The sequence below is a fragment of the Orbicella franksi genome, chromosome 3, assembly GCF_964199315.1.
Source record: "Orbicella franksi chromosome 3, jaOrbFran1.1, whole genome shotgun sequence".
In the NCBI taxonomy this organism is placed as follows: domain Eukaryota; kingdom Metazoa; phylum Cnidaria; class Anthozoa; order Scleractinia; family Merulinidae; genus Orbicella; species Orbicella franksi.
Window position 1 is genome coordinate 10,465,001 of NC_138147.1, and position 26,794 is coordinate 10,491,794.

At 38.6% G+C, this 26,794-nt stretch overlaps 2 protein-coding genes across 6 annotated transcripts in view; both read left to right on the forward strand.

Annotated features, from left to right (window-relative positions):
• The window catches only part of LOC145481143 (uncharacterized), a 32,752-nt gene extending 8,615 nt beyond the window's left edge, over nt 1–24,137 (forward strand). For 3 of the 5 annotated variants that reach the window (XM_081459550.1, XM_081459548.1, XM_081459546.1), the window contains 5 exons: nt 444–602; nt 1,310–1,387; nt 1,978–2,045; nt 7,576–7,686; nt 17,372–24,137. In XM_081459550.1, coding sequence (XP_081315676.1) covers nt 444–602; nt 1,310–1,387; nt 1,978–2,045; nt 7,576–7,686; nt 17,372–20,878 — 3,923 coding nt within the window. In that variant the 3' untranslated portion in view covers nt 20,879–24,137. The remainder of the gene's footprint in view (nt 1–443; nt 603–1,309; nt 1,388–1,977; nt 2,046–7,575; nt 7,687–17,371) is intronic. The other 2 variants (XM_081459547.1, XM_081459551.1) reach the window with 2 other exon arrangements.
• LOC145481137 (uncharacterized) overlaps nt 1–26,794 on the forward strand; it is a 152,361-nt gene that overhangs the window by 6,063 nt on the left and 119,504 nt on the right. The window lies entirely within an intron of this gene.

Genomic DNA, 26,794 nt, shown 5'->3' on the forward strand with positions numbered 1-26,794 from the left:
CCTTTTCCCAAACAAAAGTCGCTAATTATCAACATGTTACTGCGTGTGCGTATGTCGGGTTATGCTTAGGCGCTACTGTAAACAAGCCTTAAAGTGTTTTTTGATAACACACTTACAGAATGATATTTAGTTAAAAATGGTAACTACTGCAATAAAGTGACAACTCACAGACTGTTTCACAGAAAAGAACTGAAAAGATTTAAATGGCATTTTATTCAGACGTGTTTTTCAGGGTTAATTTAGGCTCGGATATAAAATCTAGTAATACATAATGTTAGCTGCTCATAGCTATGTTCACCCCTCGTTCACCTAACTCCTTGCGCGAGAGTGGCGCATAAGGCCTGTCTCACTCTGCAAGAAAATGGACAATGTAAGGGAAACAAATTAAACAATGCTTAGCCGTACAAAATAAGTTATTAATCAAATCTGCTTTGCTTTTTCAGCGATAGCAGAAGTCTATCAGGAAGGTGACAAAGAATTCACAAGAAAAGAAGTTTGTAACGCGATATACTTCTACACAGAAGGAATTCACGTGAACTGTAAGGATTTCCAGCTGAATGCCAAGCTGTACAGCAACAGGGCAACAGCTTATTACCATCTCGGTAAGATTTTGATCTTGTCATTTTCAAATTTATCCAACAATCAAAAGAAGTTGTTGCTTTCTTTGCGTTCAGCCTTTCAATGATTATAATAGAAACTATCATTTGAACAGATTATATTGGGAAACTAACTTTCCGGGGAAAACTATCAGTCCATAGAAATAAAAACTTAATTGTCAAGTCAAGAGAGATGCTAAGTGATGCTGCTGCATAAAAAATATGTTAATTGCATTTGGAATGTCCCTACTATCAATCTAAGACGACCTTTCAAAAATGTTGCAATTCAGCTCGCTTCACGCGATGGTAATCCAAAACCTTATTGGTCTGTTGTTTAGCTTGTCTTGTTTTATTCCCCTCAGATCTAATTTACTTGGTTGTGTTGGCGAAGAATCGTTCAAGTTTTACTCTTTCTCAGTATTAAACCCGATTAAAACGCAACAGTTTTACTCCTACTGCCCGGTCGTTTGTTCCCATCACCCGATGACTCCCCATAATGTGCCCCCAAGGAGGTTTGAGTTATCGGTAGTCATCCGTATTTCAAGGATCGGAACAGATCCGTTGCGTGCCACTAAGTTGAGAGGGGTCTGAGCATTGAAAGAAGACACGCACATTGCATATCTCTACAATCTCGTGACCTCTTATCGCTTTTTCTTTTTCGATACTTCTTCGTCTTCTGTGCATGAAATGTCTTTTTCAATTCTATTACTCAGGGAATTTCCACGAGGCCCTGAATGATGCAACGGCTGCCGTCAATTTGGAACCAACTTTGATTAAGGCCATAGAAACAGGTAAAATCCTTGACTCAACTGATTTATAACATGAATTTTACAATAACTGCAGAACTTATCGCGCGCTCGTTGGCTAATTTTCTTTGTCAAGATGCAAACAGACGCCTGAACTTATAACTTATGCGATGTTGACGCGAGGAGCAAGAGCGGCTGAGCGGAATTTGACAATTTATTATTGTAAAAGGACAAATTGACGCCAGTTTTTCATGCGTCTGTCTTGTCATTGACAATAAATTTCGTCATAACATTGTCAAAGTAGCCAGTCTGCGGATCCACTCGGCCATCACCTCGTGGATCCACAGCTATTTTGACAATGTTATGACGAAATTCATGATCAATAACAGGACAGACGCATGATAAACGTGCTTCAATTTGCTAAGTCGACAGCTATCGTATCGAACTCTTCAAATGCAAATGACATTAATATCTTTTCAACGATATTCCCTCGCATGAGCCTTCATTTGAAGCTATTTCGACTCCAATACCAAATGACGAATATGGCTTTTAACAGGAATAAATCAGGTCTTGGATGTTTCCACCTGCGCATTGTAGATAGTATTTTTGACCTTATATTAAATTATTTATTGTAGGTGCAAGTGCTTGTGAGCACCTAGAGTGTTATGGAGACGCCATATCGTGGTGTGAGAGGGGATTGGCAGTATCCTTTATAACATCAATTATTCATGTTCTTTACCAGCTGTAAAAGGAACTATTATGTTACCTACAGCGATTTTAGCGAATGTTGTTAAGGGGTAAATTAGAAAAAGTTGTGTTCTGTCTGCCGTATATGTAAATGCCGCTAAAATCCCGCCAAGCATAATAGGCCGTCAAGAAGCCCTCTAGCTGTGGTTATGGTAGCTTCAGGCTATTTACAAAAGTCACAATGATTTCAAAGTAAATTGTAATTGCAAAAATCTAAGGAGGCTTCTATCAAATCCCTTCTCCATTGTACAATCTTGGGAGTTTGAGTTGTTACTTCAAGGATCTACTTGATTGAAATTCTCATCAGGAGAAACGAGCAGCCATCTCCGACTTAAAGGAAGAATAGTTTTAGGAAATAATATAGAGTTTGAAAGCCAATTTTTATACGCTCAGTTGCTTGGCAACTCATAGAACAACTTAAACATTAAAGTGTGTAATTGTTACAAAAAGTAAAATGTTGCTCTCTCCAATATTATTCATCTACACACTATTTCTAGGCAGCCTTTTTTTTCAGATCAACAGAGCCGCCATTTTTCTAAAGGTTTACCAAGATGACTTTGCTGTGATTTTTTTCTCGCACTGACTCTCACGTGAAGTCAAATCCCTATGTACTGCAACGTGCCAAATTCTCATTCAAATTCCCTACAAAAAATAGCCTTTGATTCTTGCAGTCACGAAATAAGTCACTCATTGGATAACTATGCCGTGTACAGCATTCTTCGCCTGTTAGGTGTGCTAGTTTACATTAATTTCTACCCGCCCACATTACTTACCAATTTTAGTTTATTAAATAGCAATGGATAGATTAGTATTTCGTGAAGATATCTATGTTGTTTACTGGCTGGGAGGTCCGTATAGTGAATCAAAGCCCCTATGCCTGGGCTGTCTCGTGTCAGTTGTGCGAAGAAATCCACAGCCAAACCAAACAAGTGTAGTGCAAGCGTAACACTAGATCAACTAGACAGGATACATTTTAACCTCCGTTAATTTTACGGATAAAATTTGACAAGGGTCGATTCGACCCTTATTGTTAAAAGTAGCGCATTTAGGGGAGGGGGACGGGAGGCCCGCCCCCAGCCACCCCCCCCCCCACCTTATTTTGGTTAAAAAAAGAATCGCAGAAGGAAGAAAACCCGGCAGGGCAAGCAAGAAAAACAAAAACGAGCCCCCCCCCCCCCCCCCTCGCTTTAGCTCAAGGTCTGGATCCGCCACTGCTGTTAATTAACTTTTGTAAGTTATACCTGTTTTCTTCCTCTCGGAATGTATGGATTATGCAATAGTTTTAAATCGGCTCATTGCAATCCCTAGATTTTCCATGTCTTCCATTTCAGGAACGTTCACGCGGCTCTGTGTTTAAGACAATTTAAGCTTAAATCTGTTGTTTGTTGTTATATTTCATGGATGGAAGTGATACTAATATCAGAAGAATCGAAAACCAGTCAACGAGAATAAGTTCCGGATCAGAATTCGCGGATTGCTTCAAAGTTTAGACTGTGTACATCCGGATGTACACGGGCTACTCCCATGCTAAGCCTGAAATGTAAAATAAGAGATACGCAAACCTTACACTTTCGGAAGCATTACGAAGCCAATTCGGCCTGACCTGATGCCCTGATCTGACCATGGTGGTATATATACAGGGAGATATTGATCACAAACCTAACAATTAATTTTTTGTCAGTTAAACCGGTCTGCTAATTCGCAGAAAATGCACCTTAGAAGTTAGTTTTTTAATCCACTGATTTTCATCTTTAGTTTTTTTTTTTTTTTGCGCGACTGAAATCCGTCACTTCAGCATTTTCAGCCTCTTATTTGTTGTCAAATTTGATTTAAGCGCATGTTAGTTGTGTGAACCGAGGACTCCGACACTAACAAAATAAAACGCTAAAAACGGCCTGTCAAAAATAGCTACAAACGTTTGAGTAGTCTCCACGCTCTCCATCCCAGTCCCCGCGAAAAATCAATAAGGAAAGTGTCTTAAATCTGTACAGCGTGGTTGAAACTCGTATTTCCAAAATCAGTAAGCGAATCTTTGCTGACGTCATTGTTTACATTTTTCGTCATTAACATACGACTTTCCGCATAGAAGGCATCATGCTAGACACGATTTTACTAGAAAACTTTAAGAGGTTGTGAAACTTAGTAAGTGGTGAAATTTTTGGCTCTTTGGGTGTAATATTCGAGGAGAAATTGGCTTTCAAAAACATCAAAATTTCTGTGTGGCAAAAGCGCTAATGAGCCCATCCATTCTTTGTAAAATTTTGAGCTTTTACGTGTAAACCCTCGTCGCACAAAAAGTATTCAAACCATCGCGTATTCAACACATTCCTTGGGACAGTTAATCCTGCTGTGCCCTTTCAATATTAACTATTAATGTCTTTGTAGCTCCATCAGAAACTGTATCGCTTATGGTAATGAGGCAAATATTGTAAACAAAGATTCTCCTGTAGCACCAAACGTCGTCAATTGACCAATTGTCCGCGTGACTAAAGTCACGTGGACACGAGGATATGGAGGCGAGCGAGGTCTTGAAAATGTTTAAATTTTGCGCAAAGTTTGAAGTTGTACTGCGAAAACAATTTCTGTCAGTTGTTGGGAATCACTTGAAATCAGGCTTTTACACCGTAAATTAAATAGTAGAAAGCGAGGAAATTCATTAAGTGCATTCAACAGAAACTCTCTCAAATACACCAACGATCAGAGAGGTAGCCTCGACTGAAATTGACCCGTTTCTTAGTGAAAATAGTAGGTCAAGAAAAACACAAGATGATGCACCATCACAGTGCCGACCTACAAACAACAAAACAACTCTCACAAACAAAGCACTTGTTTGAATTTACTTACGGTGACTTTCCTCGCCACTTTTAAGTGAATAGAGATAACATTGCAGCGGCAGATCCAAACCTTGAGCTAAGGGAAACCCAGGTTTTGTTTTGATTGCCTTGCCGGCTTTTCTTCTTTCTGTGATTTCTTCTTTTTTTTACCCAAAATAAGGGGGGCCCGGGCCCTAGATCCGCCACTGCCTTGTGTTGATAAATCGTCGATGGAAGTGTACAAAAGGGCAAAGGTTGACGATTACAGTTAGTTTACTCACGAAAATTGATCAACACGACGATAACACCCGATATGAAGACGTTACCGAGACCAAAGTTAGAGGTAGGAAAATCCGGACCACGCTAAAAAATCAATCAGATTGTAGGATTCGTTACCGTGCCCTCTTCATATAAATAATACTAGTAATAATCATGGATTAGCTGAGTGCGTTCTAGTCAATACAGTTAAAACCTTTGGATACTGTCTTCAGAATAAATATTACTCTTGAAACCCGATTTATTTTTGTCGATTTTCATGACAAACACATATTTTGAATAATAGTGTTCACTTCTACACCAAAAGAACACTTAATTGTAATACTTACACAAATTCATGATAAATGAGGTGTTTGTTCATAAACTGGTATGTAAATCTAGCACACACACAAGATCAGGTTTCAAGTCGACGTCGCGTATTTAAAGTTGAATAAATAAAGAGCTAAAATATTTTTAAAAATATGAACAAAAAGAACTCGACCTGATGTGTAAAACTGATAAGAAAACAAGAAATTATATTACTTCATTGCCGTGCGACAAATGCCCAACAGAAGCCGAGAAAACTGAATAGGGGAAATAAGTTTTAACTCATTGACTTCAGAGGACAAAACGAAAAGTTTCCATTATTGCATTATATATAACGGCCAACATTTGAGAAAACAAAGGAAAATAGAAGCGAAAGACACGAGTAAAAACCAATTTGAAAACAAGAAATGAAATAATTTCTTCGCCGCGTGACGAAACATTACAGTGCTGCGCATGAAAGATGAAAGTTGTAAATCAAAAACGCGACAAAAACAAGCCAATTTTTCAGATCAATCGTATTTCAACCGTATTAAATTAGTGGCCACTTAGTTCTTTTCTCAGCAGTTCTGTGATAGCTGAATAAGACTCCAAAAAATATATTTGAATGAAACCGAATAAACTAAGCAAACCGCGTGGAGGTCGCCGTAAATTAAATATGCAGCAATCCAGCGTGCAACAAGTTTCTGTTCACTTTTAAATCCTAAATTCCTAAATTCATAAATACACGGAACCAATTGAAAAGAAATGCAAAAGCAAGCTCAATAACAATGAATTTTTATTCACCCGAGGTGAAGAAACCTATGTAAAAGCAAAAGATGTTCAAAATTTTTGCTAACGCGCTTCACTGCACAGCAGCATGACTGAATTAATTCTTCACACTAAAGCGAAAGCTTGAGTTTTTGCCGACGACGTCTCCGACTGTTGCATTCATTTTATCGGTCGTGGCGTTTGCAATCGTTCCAAAAGTTAAATTCAACTTCGAAGTAATACATATGGGTTATTGACCAAGTGTGAGGTCAAGATAGCTGGATATTGGCCAAGTTCTTTTTTGCGTGTTTATGGACTGAGACGGAGTCGAGGTCCATAACCTCGCAAAAAAAGAACGAGGTCAATATCCAGTTATCTTGACCGAACAAGCTTGGTCAATAAAGAATTTACTATATGGCTTTTGGGGAAATTTTTCTTGCGGGACACGGCGGGTAGTCCCGAGCGGGCAAGATAGCTCCATCTTGCCCGCTCGGGTAGCCAATCACAGCGCAGGATTTGATTCATCTTGCCCGCTCACAGAGCTGGCCATACAATAATGTATATTACTATTTTTGTTCTCTAAAGTCCGGGAAACTGCTTTAACTCCGCGATCGATATTCAGAACTTAACTTACTTGAAAACGTACAACCGATCGTTATGGTTTGAGGACTCTGTACTCGTTGATCTTCCATTCTGAGGCCACCTGAACATTGATTTGTATTTTTCCTTTCTATTTTAAATCTCAAAGCAATAATTTCTCCATGTTATGAATGAGAACAAGACCTTTGATTTGTAGATTTGACACGCAACTCGCCATTGCCAGTTCCCGGCGGCCAAAAAAGTCTCACATGAGATCGAGGCCATTTGTGCCACGCAGCCAGCCAGCTAGCTAGCCAGGCAGCCACTCCAAGATGACGTCCAAACCCTGAAATCATATGGCATCGACCGCGATCGATAACCGCGGGACATTTTAAATCCCCTGGGAATACTATGCGTTCTCCTTCGTCGAACGCAATAAATAATATGAACATAAATAGAAGTTATTAAACGAATTTCTTAGTATACATGACAACTGTCTCCATTGGACGCGAAAATATGCTCGGATATTGGTCCACGGACATTATCTACTCCGAGAAGCTATTATATAATGTCTTTTGACAAATATCCGAGCATATTGTCGCGCCAAATGTAGGCTATTGTGTTTGTTATCCTTCAAATGTTTTTCGTAATACGCGCAGTCTTGAAAATTGGGGAACATCACTCGGATATTCCCCAAGCTGGGGGAATATTCAGTCACTTGACCCGTTACATTTTAATTATGTCATGTGCCTTAACCATAAGCAGATTGACAAGACTAACAAGACATTACTAGATTTACGAGCCAGGTGTGTTGGAGATCGAGTTAAATTACAAGAAGCAAAGAGCAATCCCGAAACTCTCTCCGTGAAGGGCCAGGTAAGTAATGCTAGAGGAAGATATATTCTCGGCTTTAAAGGGGAGATTAAATAATGCCGGACTTGATATATGTTGTACAAGAAACCTCTTGTACGGAAACGTGCAATGAGATATACTTCTATTACTCATTATAAAATAACTGAGATACTATGCACGCTCTGATTGGTCAATAGAGTTGCTAAACCTATGTTCTATTGTACCGGTAAACAGCGGTTTTCGATCTATGGCAGCTCTAGGCGGGAACCATAGCCTCCAGCATAAGTAAATATATTCTGAATAAATTTCGGAGACAGCGTTTCTGTTACTAACCTTTATTCCATTCGCAAAACTTTGGAAAGTTATCGTTTAAAATTGCGTTGAATCACTTCGCAGCACATGAAGTTTGGACTATTTGCACACTAATATGCTATTTGCTAATATGCTAATATGCTATTTGCCTTTCACCGATGACCTTTTCCTTTCGTTTCTTAAAACTTTCTTAGCGTGAAATGTTTTCGTCGCTTTGCTCTGCGGATTTCGTATCCGGGGCGGAGTCTGTGCTTTCATTCTTTCAGTCGCTGTGATTGGTTTGTCGCGTCATGTCACGAATTTGATTTCAATGAGCAACTTGATCACGAAAGTACAATAAATTTTCTCCTCATTGACAGACTTTTTCCACAGTTATTTCATAAAAGCAATAGACCACTCTGTCTTTGGGTTCACCGGCGCAATAAACCCCTTGGGACGTTGGAGGAACACTCGAAAAGTATGTAAATCACGAGCCGTTAAACGAATGATTTACAAACTTTTCTCGTGTTCTCCCAACATCCCGCGTAGTTTATTGCGCCAGTAAACCAATAGAAAGAGTGGTCGATTGCTTAATTTGAAGCAGAGAGCTAGCACGAGCTGTTAACGTAACAATGACTCGAGCAAAGATAATTTACAGTTCGAGAATTAAAATACATGTAAGACGAAATAGAAAACAACATCTTTTTGTTTGTATCCGTTTTCTCTATATATACAAGCATTCTGTCACTAATGCTGTTCTCTTTATTGACTACGCTACTTAATATCTATTTTGTTTTAGTAGAATTCTACTATTATACTAATGCAGATACTGCAATCTGATTGGCTGAGCTACTCATATACTATTGTGGACGTTTTTCCGAAGTTTTTGAACTTTTGATTTCGTTGAAACGTAAAGTTCAATAATGCGTAGAAAAATCATTAGAAACCGTTATTTGCGTTTATTTCAGTCGGAATTCTACTAAAAAAATTAGATTATTCGCTCTCGATTTCTATGAGGCGATAGTTGACGAGGCCGAAGGCCTCGTCAACTATTACCTCATAAAAAATCTCGAGCTCATAATCTAATTGTAGAGTGCGAGTACTCTTGTAGCCCGCGGTTGTTAACAAAATGGCGGCCGCTTCTTTATCTTTTCGAAGTGTCCGTGAAAAGAACTTAGATAAAGTTTTTAACAACTTGTAGATTTATACTCAAACAATTAGATTATTCGCTCTCGATTTGTATGCGTGATAGCTGAGTGGAGCTGAGCCCTCGTCATCTAGCAAGTGATAGAAATCTCGAGCTCATGATGTGATTGTCAAATGGAAACGCAAAAAAGGAGAACTTATGCTTGTCCTTACATCAAATGAAAACGCGCTGCTCAAAGCATAAGTATATGAATAAACATCGTCCTCAATCTTTTTTTTTCTTTTTTTTTTTAGTTCCCAACACCTTTTTTATTGCATTATCTTACATTACATTATATACAAAAATTACCTACTACTTACAATGTCAACATAACTTACAATTTAACGATAATAACAAAACTTACATTACTAACATTATTTACGATTTTAATAACTTACATTACAATAATATCTTACATTACAATTTGTTAATATCTTTCATGTAACTGAGGGGTTAGCTACAATAGGAGGCTTTCTCACATATTAATTTGTGACTTAGATTTGTGTTTCTCAATTTTAATTTTGTTTGTCAACATCGCCAAGAAAGCATCGAATAAAACTCTTCTTCTTTTCTTGAGGCAGTATATAAATAATATTTGGCTATAATAATGCAGAGGTTTAAACCAAGACGACTAGCGAAGTTATCTGTTACGCCATATATTATTTCATTTTTATCGAGAGTGATCCTATCCCCGTTTTTGGAGCTCCACCAATTAGTAAAGAGAGACCAAAAATGCTGAGCTTCAGAACAGGTAACAAAAAGGTGGGTTAACGTTTGTCTTTCTCCACAGAGGTGATATTTATCATGTTCCTTTAATGAATCTCTAAAAAGTGTCGAATTTGTGGGTGGAATGTAATGAATTATTTTGTATTGGAAAATGGCGAGTCTAGTGTCTTTTGTAACATTAAAGGAAAGGCTATAAATGAGTTGTATTGTATGTTCTTTTAGACTGGTTTCTTTCATCCTTCGTTCAGCTGTAGGCGTAACGAATTTACTCTTAACAAAGAATTTAGTTGCTGATCTGCAAGAGAGTTTATCTAAAGATATCTTATCCTTCTCAGAACGTTTTTCCAAGGGTTCAGTAACATTTCCTTTGAGAATATTGATCCATTTTTGAGGGACTGCGTGGCATAGACCGAAATAGTTTAAGAAGTTTGTGTTAATTTTGAACTTGCTACGGAATTCCTCAAAAGTTAGGAATCTGTTGCCTTGAAAAAAGTGTTCAACTTTAGTTAATCCAGCATCGTGCCATTTTTTGTAATAAATGGAATATCCTTCTATCTTTATGTGATGATTGTTCCAAACTATTTCATTCAGTACCTGCTTTTTGGTATTAGAAGTACTGCAGTTAATTTTTTGCCAGGCGCACAGAGCTTCTTTGTAGAAATCAATCGGTATATCAACTTTAAGTAGCTTTAAGTCAAAATTACACTGCAGAAGAAACAGACCACCAGCTGGTTGTAGATAGGAAAGAGGGATATGACTCCAACTTGCGGTTCCATTGCTGTCACTTAATCTTCTTACCCAAACAACTTTAAGCGCTTCATTGATTATTTGAAAATCCGGCATGTCTAGCCCTCTGCTCTTTCGGTCCTATCATTGTTCTGTATTTAATTTTAGCTTTCTTATTCCATACAAATTGCGTAATTGCTTGATTTACCATGGCGATGAATTTTGTTGGAAAAGTTAGGACAGATGTATTATAAACGAGTTTGGAAATCGCTAAGGATTTTAGAATCGTTATGCGACCATAAAGTGTAAAGTTTCTAGGATACCACAAGTTAAGCAGGCTTTTCATTTTGATTAGTTTCTGTTCAAAATTCTTATTGTAAACAATTTCATCATTGTACGAGAAATTAATTCCCACTGCGAGTATAGAGTTAGCTGGCCAAGCAATTCCCAGGGTTTTTGCTGTATTTTTGCGGCTTCCGCCTTACCACATTCCTTCAGTTTTCCTTTTATTTATTTCTAGGCCAGAACATTCTTGAAAGTTTGACAAAAGTTTGAATAAATTTGTTGCAGATTTCGTGTCAGAAACAAAGGCAGTCGTATCATCAGCGTACTGGGACAATTTAAATTCTTTGTCATGAATTTTTATTCCTTTGATGGTGTTGTCATTTCTAATGGCGTTAGCTAAAATTTCCGCGCATAGAACAAAGAGAGAGCCTGAGAGCGGACAACCTTGACGGACACCCCTTTCGAGTTTGCAAAACTCAGATGCGAATCCATTGTTGATAAAACAGCTGGAGCAATCGGTGTAAAAAGTTCTAATCCACTTTTGAATGCATGGGCCAAAGTTGAAACCTTGCAGCGCCCTGAAGAGGAAGTTCCAATCCACCGTATCGAATGCTTTTTTAAAATCAATAAAAATGGCCAAACCAGGTATACTTTCTAGTTCTGTTACCTTCATGATGTCTGTGATTAGCCTTATATTTTGACCGATGTACCGGCCTTTGACATATCCGGTTTGGTCTTCATTGACAATGATTAGAAGAACACTTGAAATCCTGTGTGCTATAACTTTGGTAGCGATTTTGTAATCAACATTGAGTAAGCTTAAGGGTCTCCAGTTTTCAAGGAATGACTGACTTGTCTTTCCTTTTTTTTGGTATCACCTTGATAATGCCCTGTTTTTGCGTTATGTACAGTTGTCCGTGTTCATATGCGTAGTTGAGACTTTGTACCATTTCTTCGCCTAGCAAAGACCAGAACCGCAAATAAAATTCTACAGAAAGGCCATCTGTTCCTGGGGTTTTATTTTTGGAACACTGTTTTAATATGACAAAGCACTCCTCGTTGAGAAGCGGACGCTCAAGTTCCTCTTGTTGAGTTGCATCGAGTTTAGTAACATTTGAATTTTCAAAGAATAGTTCATAATTCGAGTCGTTACCGTGCGCCGCAGTATATAGGTTTTTATAGAACATTTTTCCTTGTTCTAAGATTGTTTTAGGATCGTTGATCTCTTTATCGTCGTTTGTTTTAAGCTTTGAAATGTGAGATTTACAATGTTGTCTTTTTCCATATTCAGAAAATAGTTAGTGTTTTTTTCGCCATTTTCATGCCAACGTGCCCTGCTTCTTATTATAGCGTCTTTTGTTCTGTATTCAGCTATCGCATTATATTCTGCTCTGAGACGGTAAAATTTTGATATGTTTGCTTTTGTTCTGTCAGTCTTAAGCTGGTTCATCAAATGATCAATTTGTTGTTGGAGGTGCTTTTCGGTATTGCGGCGTTCCCTGTTTTTTCGTTTTGTATATTGAACACAGAAACCTCTCACCTCCATTTTAATCATGTCCCAGTATAGGCCTTTGTCATCCAAATAATCGTGTTTTGTCTTGAACTCCGGTATCTTACTCGATAGATCCTGTACAAACCTTTCATCACTTAAAAGAGAGTTATTTATCTTCCAAAAACCTGGACCTCGTTGAACATACTCTTTTGATTGCAGGTGAAGAGTTATTGCAGAATGATCTGATATTGTTGAGGTGACGATTCCGGAATCTGTCGCAAGCGCTGACAATTCTTTTGAAACCAGCCAATAATCTAGCCTGCATTGCACTTTCAACGAGTTATTGCGCCATGTGTATTGTGATGTTCTGGGGTGTTGTGATCTCCACACATCTTGGAGGTCAAAATTCGTGCACAAGTTTTTGATTTTGCTAATTACTGTCTTTTTTCTCTCAGTTGAAGTTCTGCCAATTTTATCCAAAGGTGCTAGAGCGCAATTGAAATCGCCTCCTAGAACAATTTGCATATCAGCGTGCCTCCTGAGACTGTCACTGAGCTTTGAGAAGAATGTGATTTGACTGTTACTGTCATTTGGGCTGTAAATGTTACAAAACAAAAATGTAGACTCAAATATGGAAGCTTCTAGTAGTAAATATCTCCCGTTTTTGTCAGCTTCAGAGCTCCCTATGCGTACATCCAGTTTGGGGTTAAAGAGAATTACAACACCTTTGAATGATTTGTTCCGTGACTGTAAATGATGTTCCCTCCCCATTCAGATTTCCATATCGCTTCAACAGTTTGTGTTGAGTAAGTTTCTTGTAGGAATATTACGTCAAATTTATAATTATGAAGCCACCTAAACAACTGTCGTCTTTTTCGTGCATGGTTTAAACCTCTGGCATTAAGTGAGCAAAAAGATGCTGTAAAAGGGGTTGTCATATTCAAATCTTAATAAATTGGTTTGAATAAAATTGGAGAATTTTTGCGGTGATGACAAAGCCACCGGTGTAACTAGCATTAGAATTTGGGTATATAAATTATTATAAAATCTTCTGTAGTTGGCTGTAAGACGGAATCTTTTAAACGTAATTGGGTACTCGTTCTTGATATGTAAACGAAAATCGATACTGAAAAATAAAACCAACCTAAACACAAATAAATGAAAAGGTGCCAGCATAAATTTATCAAATTTGTACAGTTAAAGCCGCGAAAATTTAGGAAATTCTAGGGCAAAGCAATCAACGACGGCAAAGTTAAAATCTGGCACTTTTGACTACTTTACTAACAATTACCAAAGGAGGCAAGGGAGTCTCAAGTATGCATATGACCCGAATGTAAAGAACTCCCTTGAAAATGTGACAGCTTACCGTGCAAGATGGATTCCCGAAGCTGTCTTGTGATTTAAATAAGATCAGATAGCGATTTTACGAAGACAAAACTTTTGAATAGAAAGGAAACTTCTCAGTTCCGGGTCCACGGTAAATTTGACCATTAATTACAAGTCTGTCCACGTTGAACGAGGCTGAAGCCTTTTCTCTCTTGGCCTTTCTTAGCACTGGTAGTAGCGCCTTCCTCATTTCATCTATTTCCTTGGGATAGTCATCTGCGACGCCGATCTTTAACTCAGGGTCGATATTCTTCACGTGCTTAAATATACGGCCCTTATCTTTGTAAAAACTCAGCTTGGCTATAAAAGGTCTTGGTCTATTCGTTGGTGTCCTTGCTGAACGTTTAGTTGGCATGCGGTGTACTCTTTCGAATTTTAAATTCGCCACGTCTTCCTTCGGCATTTTGAGCTCGTTGACAAGAAGAAGTTTTACGACCCTCTCTGTTTCGTACGGGTTACTTTCAGCTTCTGCTTCTCGCACTCCAAAGAATTTAATGTTACTTCGTCTTGACTGAGCTTCAATTTTAATGTTGCGTATGGTCTGCATCTGGAGATCTTGCTGGACATATTGCAACATGTCTCTGGAGTTATTTAGTTCGCTCTCATTTCATTCTGGTTGTTTCGCAAATCGTTTACTTCGTCTGTCGCCAATTGTAATGATTTCTTTAGCTCTGTATTTTCTTCCTTTAGCTTCGCTAACTGGGTCTTAAGGTCTTCAATTAGAGGACAAAGAGTCAAGAGCTTGACAAGCTTGTGATTAATTTCTTCAAAGCGAACAGCGCTTGTCTGGTCGTCGTCTTGGTCAACTTGGTCGCCATGTTGACCGCACATCATGTCAGAATCGTTAGTTTCTTCGTCCGTTTTGGAGCTGCTTCCTCTTTGACGTTTCCTACTTCTTCCTTCTTTGGCCTCATTAGGTTTTCCACTATCTTCAGGCATTTCAATGATTAGCTTCGGGAACGTGGTCACTTGTTACTCCGCCATTTCGAGGAGCAACGAAAAACAAGTCCGACCACTAGCACGTTATGCTAATCTCCCGTCCGCAATCTTTTTTTACTGTATTGAGGAGATAGAGAATGGAAACTACGGCAGTTATCAATTCCGCGATACGTACGTGCTCATCTTTACGTCAATTTGCCAGCGATAACGTGTATGAAGATGTATGAAGATCTTCGGAAACACTCCTCTCCGCATCACATTTTCACCTGTCTTCACGCTGTTCCGAAATGCGACAAGGCATGGTTTCTACTGGGAGCGACCATTGCTAATCAAACTACTTCAACACTTACAATGTTGGACAATTTAAATTAAAAATTGAGACCACCCCTTGCCCCCATTTTATTGATACAAAAAATAGTGCGCTTCGGGTTAAGGGCCAGTTCATCAGTGATTAGGGGAGAGGGGTGGTTTTATATTTTTATTTTATCTTGTAACGAGTACATGTATATGTTATCTTACCTTGTGTTTACTATTTACAACTTTTTCACTCTTTATGTAACTATATTGTTAAACTATACAAAGGCCGCATTCAGCAAAACGAAGGCATTTTGACTTCTCTCCTCTATGTTAAGGAAGTAAAACATTAAGATTATTAATATTATAACCAGCCACTCTTATCCAGAAGAAGGGTATATTGATTGGCAGCGCCCTGGAATAATTGTCAGCATAATTATATTTTTGTAATTCTAACATTAGACTTCAAACAAAGCCATCGCAATCCAAGGGCAAATTAATATACTTTGGGTTTTTTATGGATTTATTTTATTATGTTTGCTTCCACTTTAAGATACTTTTGCTGCTACTTTACACTAAAACAATAACAAAAGCTACGTACACTACTTACAATGCAACAGAGCTATAAACACGACTTGCAGTACAAGACAGCTTCTTCACCCTACTTACTTTTAACAATTATTTTAAGGAGCTTTACATTCGTAACGGCGATACGTGTATTTTGCAAATCGCAAATTACCCTTATCTTTAAAATGGCATGCCCTTTTATCAATCTAATGCCTTTTAAAAGCATTAACAGGACAAAATGCGAAGAAACATCATAAAAGAATACCAGAAACTTGATTTTCTATTCTTAACTTGCAATTTACTTTTGTAGTAAATTCAATCCAGTCAAGATTCCTCTCATTTACCTTAATAATGTAGATAATGTAGATAATGTAGATAATATTTAGCATATAATAAACATAGATTAAATTTTCTAACATTGTTATTACCCTTCCCACACACCATACCAAGCAATAATACGTAGTTTGCCGGGAATATTGAGTTGTTATGCATCTCATTGAACTAGTTCAACAGCCGATTGTGAAAAGAAGTTGTTGTACTACAGTTTTGAAATGTTTGAAGAACTGAGTCAGGCTCACCACAGTAGAAACATCTATTATTGTCTGTAATTCCATAGAGACTTAGCTCTTTCTTCGTAACGACAATGCGATCAATTAGTTTAAAGTAAAATTCTCTCAGTTGATTCTCCCTACAAATAGCCTTCACTCTATTAAAGATTTGGTTCCATGGCAAAGCCGTCGGAGCAAAGTTGCGGTCCCATTTTATTGGACCAGTGGCCTCAGGCTTCCGTTCATTGAGAAAAAGCCAATAATAGTCTTTACAGTTAAGTTTCAAGAAGTTGATGGTTAAGACCGAGGATAATTGAAATAACGTGCTGCCGAATAAAAAGTTGACATTAGGCTTAGCACGCTCCTTGGCGTTTTTCCGTAAGACGCTCGGGAACGCAGAGATTACTTGCAAATATTTGAAAAAATTACAATTAATTCCATAACGCTGTTGGAACAGTTCAATTGGTAAAAAACTACCGTGGGCGTCAATTACATCATGCAGCGTAAAGACACCCATTTCAACGGAATTGTGGTAAAAAAACGGTCCCTCCGTTAATGAGGATCTCTTTATTATTAAAGAGAATCATCTCTTGTTCATCCTGAGAGTTTTAAAGACTTGTTAGGTCCAGGAAAGAAAACAAGATATCCTTGTAGAAGGATGGTATGTCTGAATCCTTTAGAAATTTCTTATCATAGTTGGAGCATAAGAGAAAATAAAAAAGACCCATATTTTATAAAATAAAATTTTGGAATTGCTGACCAAGTATCATCTTCTTCGTCATCAGTTAAGCGTCCACGTTAAGCGCAGGGACTTAATTTCAACCGCAAACCACCATCGCCATAATCCTGATATAAAACTTCTCTGTTGTTTTTATCTGGTTTGTTTTTCCATAAGAATTGGCAAGGTAGCGATTGGGTTAGAGATGCATATTTGTTTGGAGTGTCATCCATCGAAGCTGAGTAAACAATTTGAGACACTCCCAAACAGAGAACGTTTACGCAAACGCCAAGCTGCAAGTTTTGTCTTAAGATTATCCACTTTCTTAGTAAAGTTCTTCCGTTCATTGCCCATACTATCACACGAAATAAAGATTCCCAAGACTTTCACCGGTTCATTGGTTCAGGCTAGACCTGTTTAACCACCAAAGCGTTGTTTTAAAACGGTATCGATACTTTCAGCTATATAAATCCCGAATTTAGCACTTTGTACGCTTTTTGGCTAAATATTCATGCTTTCGTCATTAAATGACATAAGTTTTTGTCTCATAGAAAAATACCACCACTTTACCGAATACTACCAAAGATATGAAAGCTAACACAGCAGAAGAAACCTGTTACATCAACGTTCCCAAAGAAGTTGGAGACAGGGCTGGAGAAGGACGCTCCTATGGTAATCTTGGCAACGCCTTTTACCATCTGGGAGATTTCAAAAAAGCCATCGAGTACCATGAACTAGATCTAAAAATTGCCAAAGAAGTGGGAGACAGGGCTGGAGAAGGAAGGTCGTATCCTAATCTTGGCAATGCTTATCACAGTCTGGGAGATTTCAAAAAAGCCATCGAGTACCATGAACTAGATCTAAAAATTGCCAAAGAAGTGGGAGACAGGGCTGGAGAAGGAAGCTCCTATGGTAATCTTGGCAATGCTTTTGACAGTCTGGGAGATTTCAAAAAAGCCATCAAATACCATGAACGTCATCTAAAAATTGCCAGAGAAGTGGGAGACAGGGCTGGAGAAGGAAGCTCGTATGCTAATCTTGGCAATGCTTATCACAGTCTGGGAGATTTCAAAAAAGCCATCGAGTACCATGAACGTCGTCTAAGAATTGCCAAAGAAGTGGGAGACAGGACTGGAGAAGGAAGGTCGTATGCTAATCTTGGCAATGCTTATCACAGTCTGGGAGATTTCAAAAAAGCCATCGAGTACCAGGAACGTCATCTAAAAATTGCCAAAGAAGTGGGAGACAGGGCTGGAGAAGGAAGCTCGTATGCTAATCTTGGCAATGCTTATCAAACTCTGGGAGATTTCAAAAAAGCCATCGAGTACCATGAACTAGATCTAAAAATTGCCAAAGAAGTGGGAGACAGGGCTGGAGAAGGAAGCTCGTATGGTAATCTTGGCAATGCTTATCACAGTCTGGGAGATTTCAAAAAAGCCATCGAGTACCAGGAACGTCATCTAAAAATTGCCAAAGAAGTGGGAGACAGGGCTGGAGAAGGAAGCTCGTATGGTAATCTTGGCAATGCTTATCACAGTCTGGGAGATTTCAAAAAAGCCATCGAGTACCATGAACGTCATCTAAAAATTGCCAAAGAAGTGGGAGACAGGGCTGGAGAAGGAAGCTCGTATGGTAATCTTGGCAATGCTTATCACAGTCTGGGAGATTTCAAAAAAGCCATCGAGTACCAGGAACGTCATCTAAAAATTGCCAAAGAAGTGGGAGACAGGGCTGGAAAAGGAAGGTCGTATGGTAATCTTGGCAATGCTTATCACAGTCTGGGAGATTTCAAAAAAGCCATCGAGTACCATGAACTAGATCTAAAAATTGCCAAAGAAGTGGGAGACAGGGCTGGAGAAGGAAGCTCGTATGGTAATCTTGGCAATGCTTATCACAGTCTGGGAGATTTCAAAAAAGCCATCGAGTACCATGAACGTCGTCTAAAAATTGCCAAAGAAGTGGGAGACAGGGCTGGAGAAGGAAGGTCGTATGCTAATCTTGGCAATGCTTATCAAAGTCTGGGAGATTTCAAAAAAGCCATCGAGTATCATGAACGTCGTCTAAAAATTGTCAAAGAAGTGGGAGACAGGGCTGGAGAAGGAAGGTCATATGCTAATCTTGGCAATGCTTATCACAGTCTGGGAGATTTCAAAAAAGCCATCGAGTACCATGAACTAGATCTAAAAATTGCCAAACAAGTGGGAGACAGGGCTGGAGAAGGAAGCTCCTATGGTAATCTTGGCAATGCTTCTCGCCGTCTGGGAGATTTCAAAAAAGCCATCGAGTACCAGGAACGTCATCTAAAAATTGCCAAAGAAGTGGGAGACAGGGCTGGAGAAGGAAGCTCCTATGGTAATCTTGGCAATGCTTATCACAGTCTGGGAGATTTCAAAAAAGCCATCGAGTACCATGAACGTCATCTAAAAATTGCCAAAGAAGTGGGAGACCGGGCTGGAGAAGGAAGCTCGTATGCTAATCTTGGCAATGCTTATCAAAGTCTGGGAGATTTCAAAAAAGCCATCGAGTACCATGAACTAGATCTAAAGATATCCAAAGAGGTGGGAGACAGAGCTGCAGAAGCAAGTTCCTATGGTAATCTTGGTATTTGCTTTGAATCTCAATGTTCTCTGAAGAAAGCCCTGGATTGTTATCATTCTAGCATCCGATTGTTCAATGATCTTAGGCAGAATCTGCAAGGTAAAGATGAGTGGACAATTAGCTACCGCAATGTTCATAATGTGGTTTATACCAGATTATGGCGCCTGATTTTAAAACAGGGTGACGTAGTTGAGGCTTTGTTTGCTGCTGAGCAAGGACGTGCACAAGCTCTAAGAGATCTTATGAATTCAAAGTACGAAACTAGAACACCACATAATGGAGAAAAAATGACTTGCGACACATTAAATTGCCTCCCTTCAGATACAGTCTTTATGGCAGTTCACGAAACAGAAATAATTTTCTGGATTATTCAAAATGGAAAAGATGTTCAATTAAGAAGAAAACAAATCAGTGATAATAATTCGAAGGAAAATGCGAGCAGAGTGTTGAAGTCTTTAATTCACAATGCTCGTGAGAAAATTGGTGTCAGTAGTGGTGTGAGATGCGAAGATCGTTCATTGGATAGGAAAAGCGGGGGATACCTGTTAAAGAAGAGGGATCAAATCATATCCCAACCAACACACTCAGATACCAATCCTTTAAGAACACTGTATGACGTTATCATTAGCCCCATCAAAGACTTGATTAATGGCAATGAACTGATATTTGTTCCCGAAGGTCCATTATGCTTGGCTCCTTATGCTGCATTCATGGATTCTAATTCAAAGTACTTAAGCGAGTCTTTCAGAATCCGGGTCATTCCGTCATTGAATAGTTTGAAACTGATCAGAGATTGTTTACCAGATTACCACAAGAAGTCTGGGGCGCTGCTTGTGGGTGATCCATGCTTAGAGCAAGTTCGTTATCATGGGTTAAGGCTAGAACAGCTTTCATTTGCAAAGAAGGAAGTACTGGTGATTGGGGAAATACTCAACACTATTCCCCTCACTGGAAAAGAGGCAACAAAAGCTCAAGTGTTGGGAAAACTCTCCTCAGTTGCTTTGGTGCACATTGCAGCACATGGTAGAATGGAAACAGGAGAAATTGCTTTGGCACCAAACCCTACGCTAGCATCCCATATCCTTGTTGAAGAAGACTTCCTGCTAAGAATGAGTGATGTGATGAGAGTTCAAATGCGAGCAGGACTGGTTGTGCTAAGTTGTTGCCATAGTGGCCATGGTGAGATTAAGGCTGAGGGTGTGGTTGGCATTGCACGAGCCTTCTTGGGTGCCGGTGCTCGTTCTGTTCTTGTGTCCCTGTGGGCAATTGACGACGAAGCCACTCTGGAGTTCATGAAGAGTTTCTACCTTCACTTAGCGAAAGGAAGAAGTTCCAGTGAATCTCTGAACCGCGCCATGAGGTGTCTGAGAGAGTCTGAGAAATTTAGCGAAGTGAAGCACTGGGCTCCATTTGTACTCATCGGTGATGATGTTACCTTGGACTTTGTTAAAGGCGATTAGATGAACTTCAATATATCTAAAGGTAATTAAGTGTTTGTTAAATGTCGAGATGATACAATCGGAAATTAAGTAATATTATTGAGGTTTCGACTTGGTGCAGTTTCCTTTGTCACGCACAAATCACAATACTTTGGCACTTCTTGAAAATCTGAGATGACCGAATTAATTTACACGATACGTAAAACGTGTTTCAAAAGTGCAAACTTATTATGTAAAATACTACAATACTTGCGTTGCACGTTTGTGGTTGCCATGACGCTCTTCTTTGTTCCTGCAAGGAAATGAAATTATCAATAGCTTCAGAGAAGGTTAATAAAGTGATCAAAGGTTCCAATCAATAGGAGCTAACAGTGTTGCCTTGTCTTACCTTTTAGGTTGTTCAGTGCGTCTATCAATACTGATTTGAGGACTCTTTTGACTTGTTATTACGAGACTACTAAATACTATTAGCTTTTTTAGTGTACATAGCTAACTGGCCAACATTGAGTTTGCAGGAAAATGCTTTTCTTCTGATTATACAGCATCTGAGTCGTATCATTGTGTATCGTAAAGGCTTTTGCAAACTTAATTTTAAAAATGAATCCCGCAATATTCGAGTCTACCATTTTATCTTACAGACTTGAACATATTAGTTTATAGGACGGTTTTGAGAATCTTAGAAGTTATCACAAATTAATAGTAAATTCAGGAAATAACAACATTTTAGTCATTTCAGAAAATAAGAGTAGTCAAATTAAATATTCAAAAGTGAAAAGAATAAGTATTTCTTAGAGAACGCCTAGAAGCGAATGTTTTCGGAATTTAGTGGTTGTAACATGGTTACATTGTCATGTGTCGTGTAACGTATTTTGTGTACGTTGTTTAAATTTCTATTGATATCATTTTGTGTTTTACTCTCATGCAATGATTGTGGAACTACTGAAGATAAGTAACAGTTCTAAAAGGGCCTCACGTTTTCGTACCTTATAATAAAGTTAGAAGATTCAAGCTAAATAAACGGAAAAAATTGTTTAGCGTTCAGCAATTTTACTTCCTGTGTTATAACAGGTACTTTCCAAACAAATATTTGCCCTTAAAATTACCACCAGTTACAGGCAGTTCATCAGGACTACAAGTGGTGGTATCACACATTGCTACAACACAAGTTCCTTTAGCGCTGGGTGCACCTTCGGCTGCGTATTCTTTATATTCCTCTTTGGTCTAACATCCACAATTAAATTCAAAACCGTCCTCTGTCTGAAAACTTACCACTCCACGCACCCATTTTTCTTCCCCGCAATCCTCGGAAACGATGTTTTTGTCACAACTTTCTTGAGTATTCTGTGCATTCTCCCCTTCTCCAAAGCAATCCAGGCAGTAAATGTGGGCTTCGTCTCGACCTGCCAATGGAAATAGTAAAGAGATGCGCGTTCATTGCAATGATGCATTAATATGTATCGGTCATATGTAATAGGAATACATGCCGCCTATGCCTATGAGAAGGATGAAAGGGAAAATATATTCTTTGCAAATCTTGTATTATCGACTTTTAATGCGGTCTACACACAGAAAGTCAAAAAATAAATAAATGAACAAATAAATTTGTTCGACCTCCCAACTCAAATACGTTTTCTGATTTGAGGTGAACGAATCACGTGTCATGGGTCAAAACTCACCAACTCCCTACGGAAACAACAACTTGAATTTTCAACTTGCACGTGATCAGGGCGTACGCCTTGAAACCACGGTAAATTTGTGTGCCACGTGGCGTCAAGCATAATTTTTTTTGCAGTCTCGTTTTATCTTGAGTCTGAAAGTTTAATAAAACACTTAATGACTGGCCCCAACGGAAACAATGAGTTTAATTGAGGGTCCAGGGATAACAAAGCTGTTTCCCCTAGGGTCAGTCATTGAATGCTTAAAATAAATAGATAAATAGAAAAAAAATAGATCATAATAGCATGCTGGCTCTAAACCTACTTTAGCACCACCCGGACGCCAAATACACTCGAACACACAAATGTCTTACGCTATAATGCCTTATAATCTAAGAATATTCACAAGAATATTTTTAGCCTAAAATCGGCAGAAAAGTAAGAATGTTCAGCCTGGGCCGAAAAAACAACATTCTTATAACAAAAAGAGCGTAAATAAGCAACTATACTAACCTTTAATAGCCGGGACAAGTCCAAATTTATGGCTGACCAACCCAAAAACCATCAAATGCGGAATTTTCATCATGTTGCTGCCTGGCAACCGAAAGGACACAGAAACTATTCCACGATTTATGACTCAAGAGCGTGGACAATTATAAGATTTTATCGACTAGATAGACGATGATGCGTCTCCGAGGCGTTAGCGAGTCCAATAATTGTCCCACGTCTATAAAAAAGGTTGATCGAATCTATTTGCCATTCACTTAAGGAAACAATTTGGCAGACGATGCTCCTCTAACGATATTCTCTGCGCCACTAAATTATTTCTTATTCTGTCCCCCAAGCCCGTGTTAATAAAATATTGAAAGAATAAACTAAGCGTTATCTTCAGTATTAGACAAAGCAGTGAGGAGGACCATTTTGGAGGCGGAAATTCAAGACAACTAGTATTTTCGAGCCGGCCTTGAACGAAGATTTAAAACACGGACATAAGTCAAATGAGGTAGAAAACCAAAAACTTGTAAAAGTAATTACGATTGGGTGGACCTCAATGTGAAAGGACCAGGAAGCAGCTCTCGTAAGTTTTGACATAAATGGCGTGATAGCCTTTGAGAGAATAATAAAACAAACAACAGCAACAATGCCTCTAGCCCTGAAACAATAACAGCTGCTGCAATAATGAAAGAATGGCAGCTTACGAGAGCTACTACGTACACTTCTGATGCGAAAAGGACGGCTTGAGATACGTCTCTTAAATGATACAAGTTTGTTTTCGTTCTTTAACTGTTCGTAAGGAACAGCGGTTCAGATGTATATATGTTTTCGTTGATTTTTCTTGCCCTTCAATAAGCTTATGGGTAGATGGGTCAGGCCAAAATATCTTCTAAACAAGAGCACTACTGCCGAGCCAAGAGAAAACATTGCTAGAAGTGATCTCGTTGTGGTACCAATTGAATGCTTCCGTCATTTTTTTGCCGTTACTTCGCACGGCCATTCAACTTCAGGCAATGTGCTTTAAATTTTTTTTCACCGCATGAGTAAAAGTGAGTTCCCGTCATTATACCTCAACTGAAAAGGAAATTTTGATTAAACTTCACTCTTTGACAGAAGGAGTAAGTTAAATGGAACAAAGCTAAACCTAAATGAACTGGATAAAGCTGTTATGGGAAGATTCCTAATTTAATTAAGAAATTATCGCAGCCTGAATTACCGTTAGTATTGCGTTTCTTCAGCTCTTTTGATGGCTGGCCTCTGCGATAAGCTAAATTGTCGTTGCACCTTGCCTGACTATGGCTTATGTATCGGTACATTGCTATGCTGAAGATGAATGTTTTCCATAGAAAGTGCAACTACCAATAACAAAAGGGTGTTAAAGAACCAGTTCCAGGCGATAAACAAGATACAACGATATAACAGTATTCTATCTAATTTTTTAAAGTCTTTTTTGTCCCTCAATTCCCAAAACCGTAAAATATCAATATCGAGCCTTCAGGCATAACTATATTTTATACCACGCCATAGAAAATACAGTGACCAGCACAATAAATGCGACCTACGCTCTGCGGACGATACGAGGGTTGAGTGTAATACCGTCGAGTATTTTCTATGGCATGGTATAAAGCTTGAAATATGCATGGAGAGACACTTGTCAAGTAAGGTTTTGAGAGGTTTAAAATACGTTTGATGTACAGCTATTTCAATTCACGTTGTCGGATAAAAGCGTCAAGCCTACACGATAAGACCGAATGGTGGTCTGGGTATCCACTTGAATTTTGCAGATCAGTTAGAGGAAACCTACAAATTTGCACGTGAAATATTAGCAAGGATGCATTAGATTTTCCAGTCCTGACCAAAATGGGACATAGCTATTCAACAGATCAGTTATATACATTTGTGCAGGCCTATTAAGCACCTCATATGTCAATAGTAGAAACTTAAAAACAACACGCTTGGAAAATGGGAGTTAATGAAGCCCGATCGACCCTGGAGTGACATCATCATACTTATTTTTATCCAAAATTAGACGAGCAGCACAGTTTATAGCAACTTAAGGTTTTGCAAAAGTTATTTTAGAAGTCGGTGCAATAACGCGTTCCCGCCATCCAACCTAAACGTGACGAAAGCATGAACTAAAACATGATACATTCCGTGGTTAAGTACTTTCTTATACGAGATACATTGCGAATGTGAAAGAAAGATGCAACACTTACGCTACTCAAAATTCCTATCAGAATCAAAACTCACACTAATATTTCTAGCCGAAATCGAAGCTCTGATCTGGTCATCGCAGATATCAACCAGCCGAACTACTAGGGCCTGGGAGGAAATTATGATGTTTCATCAGATTTCAACTTTAATTTGTTAGAGGACATCCAGTTAACCAACTCAGGCGTATTGAAAAATCGATCGGAGAATCATTAGCGTAGATATGAAACATCATTCCTTATTTCCGAGCAATGTTCCCTAAAGCGAGGTGTCCAGAAGAATACGATAAGAAACTGGAGTGCACAAAATAAGAAAGAGCATTAAAACTCGCCGAAGATCTTCGGCGTAGTAATACCGACTGCCTGTGCAGTAAAAAAAAATTAAATCGCGAGTCGAGAAAAAAAGCTACTACCCGATAACTCTTTCTCGCCGATGATCAACGACGAGGTAATTCAGCCTGAAGATGTGATTCAGCCTGTACAGGTAATTCAGTCTGTAAGTAATGTTGAATTGGTCGTGCCCCGGACACAAAACTTAACACTACTATATTAACAACAGACGTGGCTTCCAATATAGAAGTCTCCTCGCCCCGTCAATTCTTTTTTGTTATTATTGTATATGCTTGTGTTGATGATGTGGCAAATAAAAGATGATGATGACAATGATCATGATGATTACGACGATGATGATGGCGGTAGTAGACTGCAGAACACCGAAACTCGTCGATAATCATCATCGAGATAATTTTGTCTGTAAATTAGGAACTTTGGCCCATGAGAAGATTATAACGTACACAGTGAGTAAACAGTTGATAATTCGCACCTTTTGTTTGGGAAATCTCCTAACAAAGGGCACCGATTAAAACAAGTCTATCGCATCAGCATATTCGACTTATATTTGTGTTTGTACGCTTATAAAAGCCAGTCTGTGGGTGTTTTTATTCCAAAAAAATTATTGGAAACGTTTCCATGTGAATTGGACATATAATATTGTTCATGAAAAAAGGAAATATAATAAAACGGTCATTAGTCAGCAGATACTAAAGCAAAACAATTGACAAAGGATTGAATAATAAATGTACCTGTAGGCTACTTGTACTCCTTCTTCCGTTGGGGTTTATAGAGAAAAGGGTTTTGTTAACAGCCTGTTGTACAGAGTTAAAGCGCTGTTATCTACTCCCATAGTGTTATCTATACCTATAGGATATTTTATAGAGAAGTTAGAAGTAAAGTAGGCCCATCCTCGAAACTGAAAGCCCATGTTTTCAAAGTGTGTTTTTAAAAACAGGCGACTCAAAGGAATTGGTAGGGGTTCATTTTAATTGCATTCTTAAGCAAGGCATGAGTTAGGGAGTGTCCAATTTGGTTACGCGCCTTTCAATTATAACCATAAGAATAACGAATAAGTCATTTAATGAATTAGTTTGTGTTTTTTAACAAGTTTCAAATGTGATGTGATCAAATGACAGTGGTTGTTTGGGAGTCCGTCAGTGAAACTGTTTTGGTAGGATTTTAATTGTGAAACATTCACTGAGATGGTTGTAATCATTTCGCATCCTCCAAGCAAAAATGACATT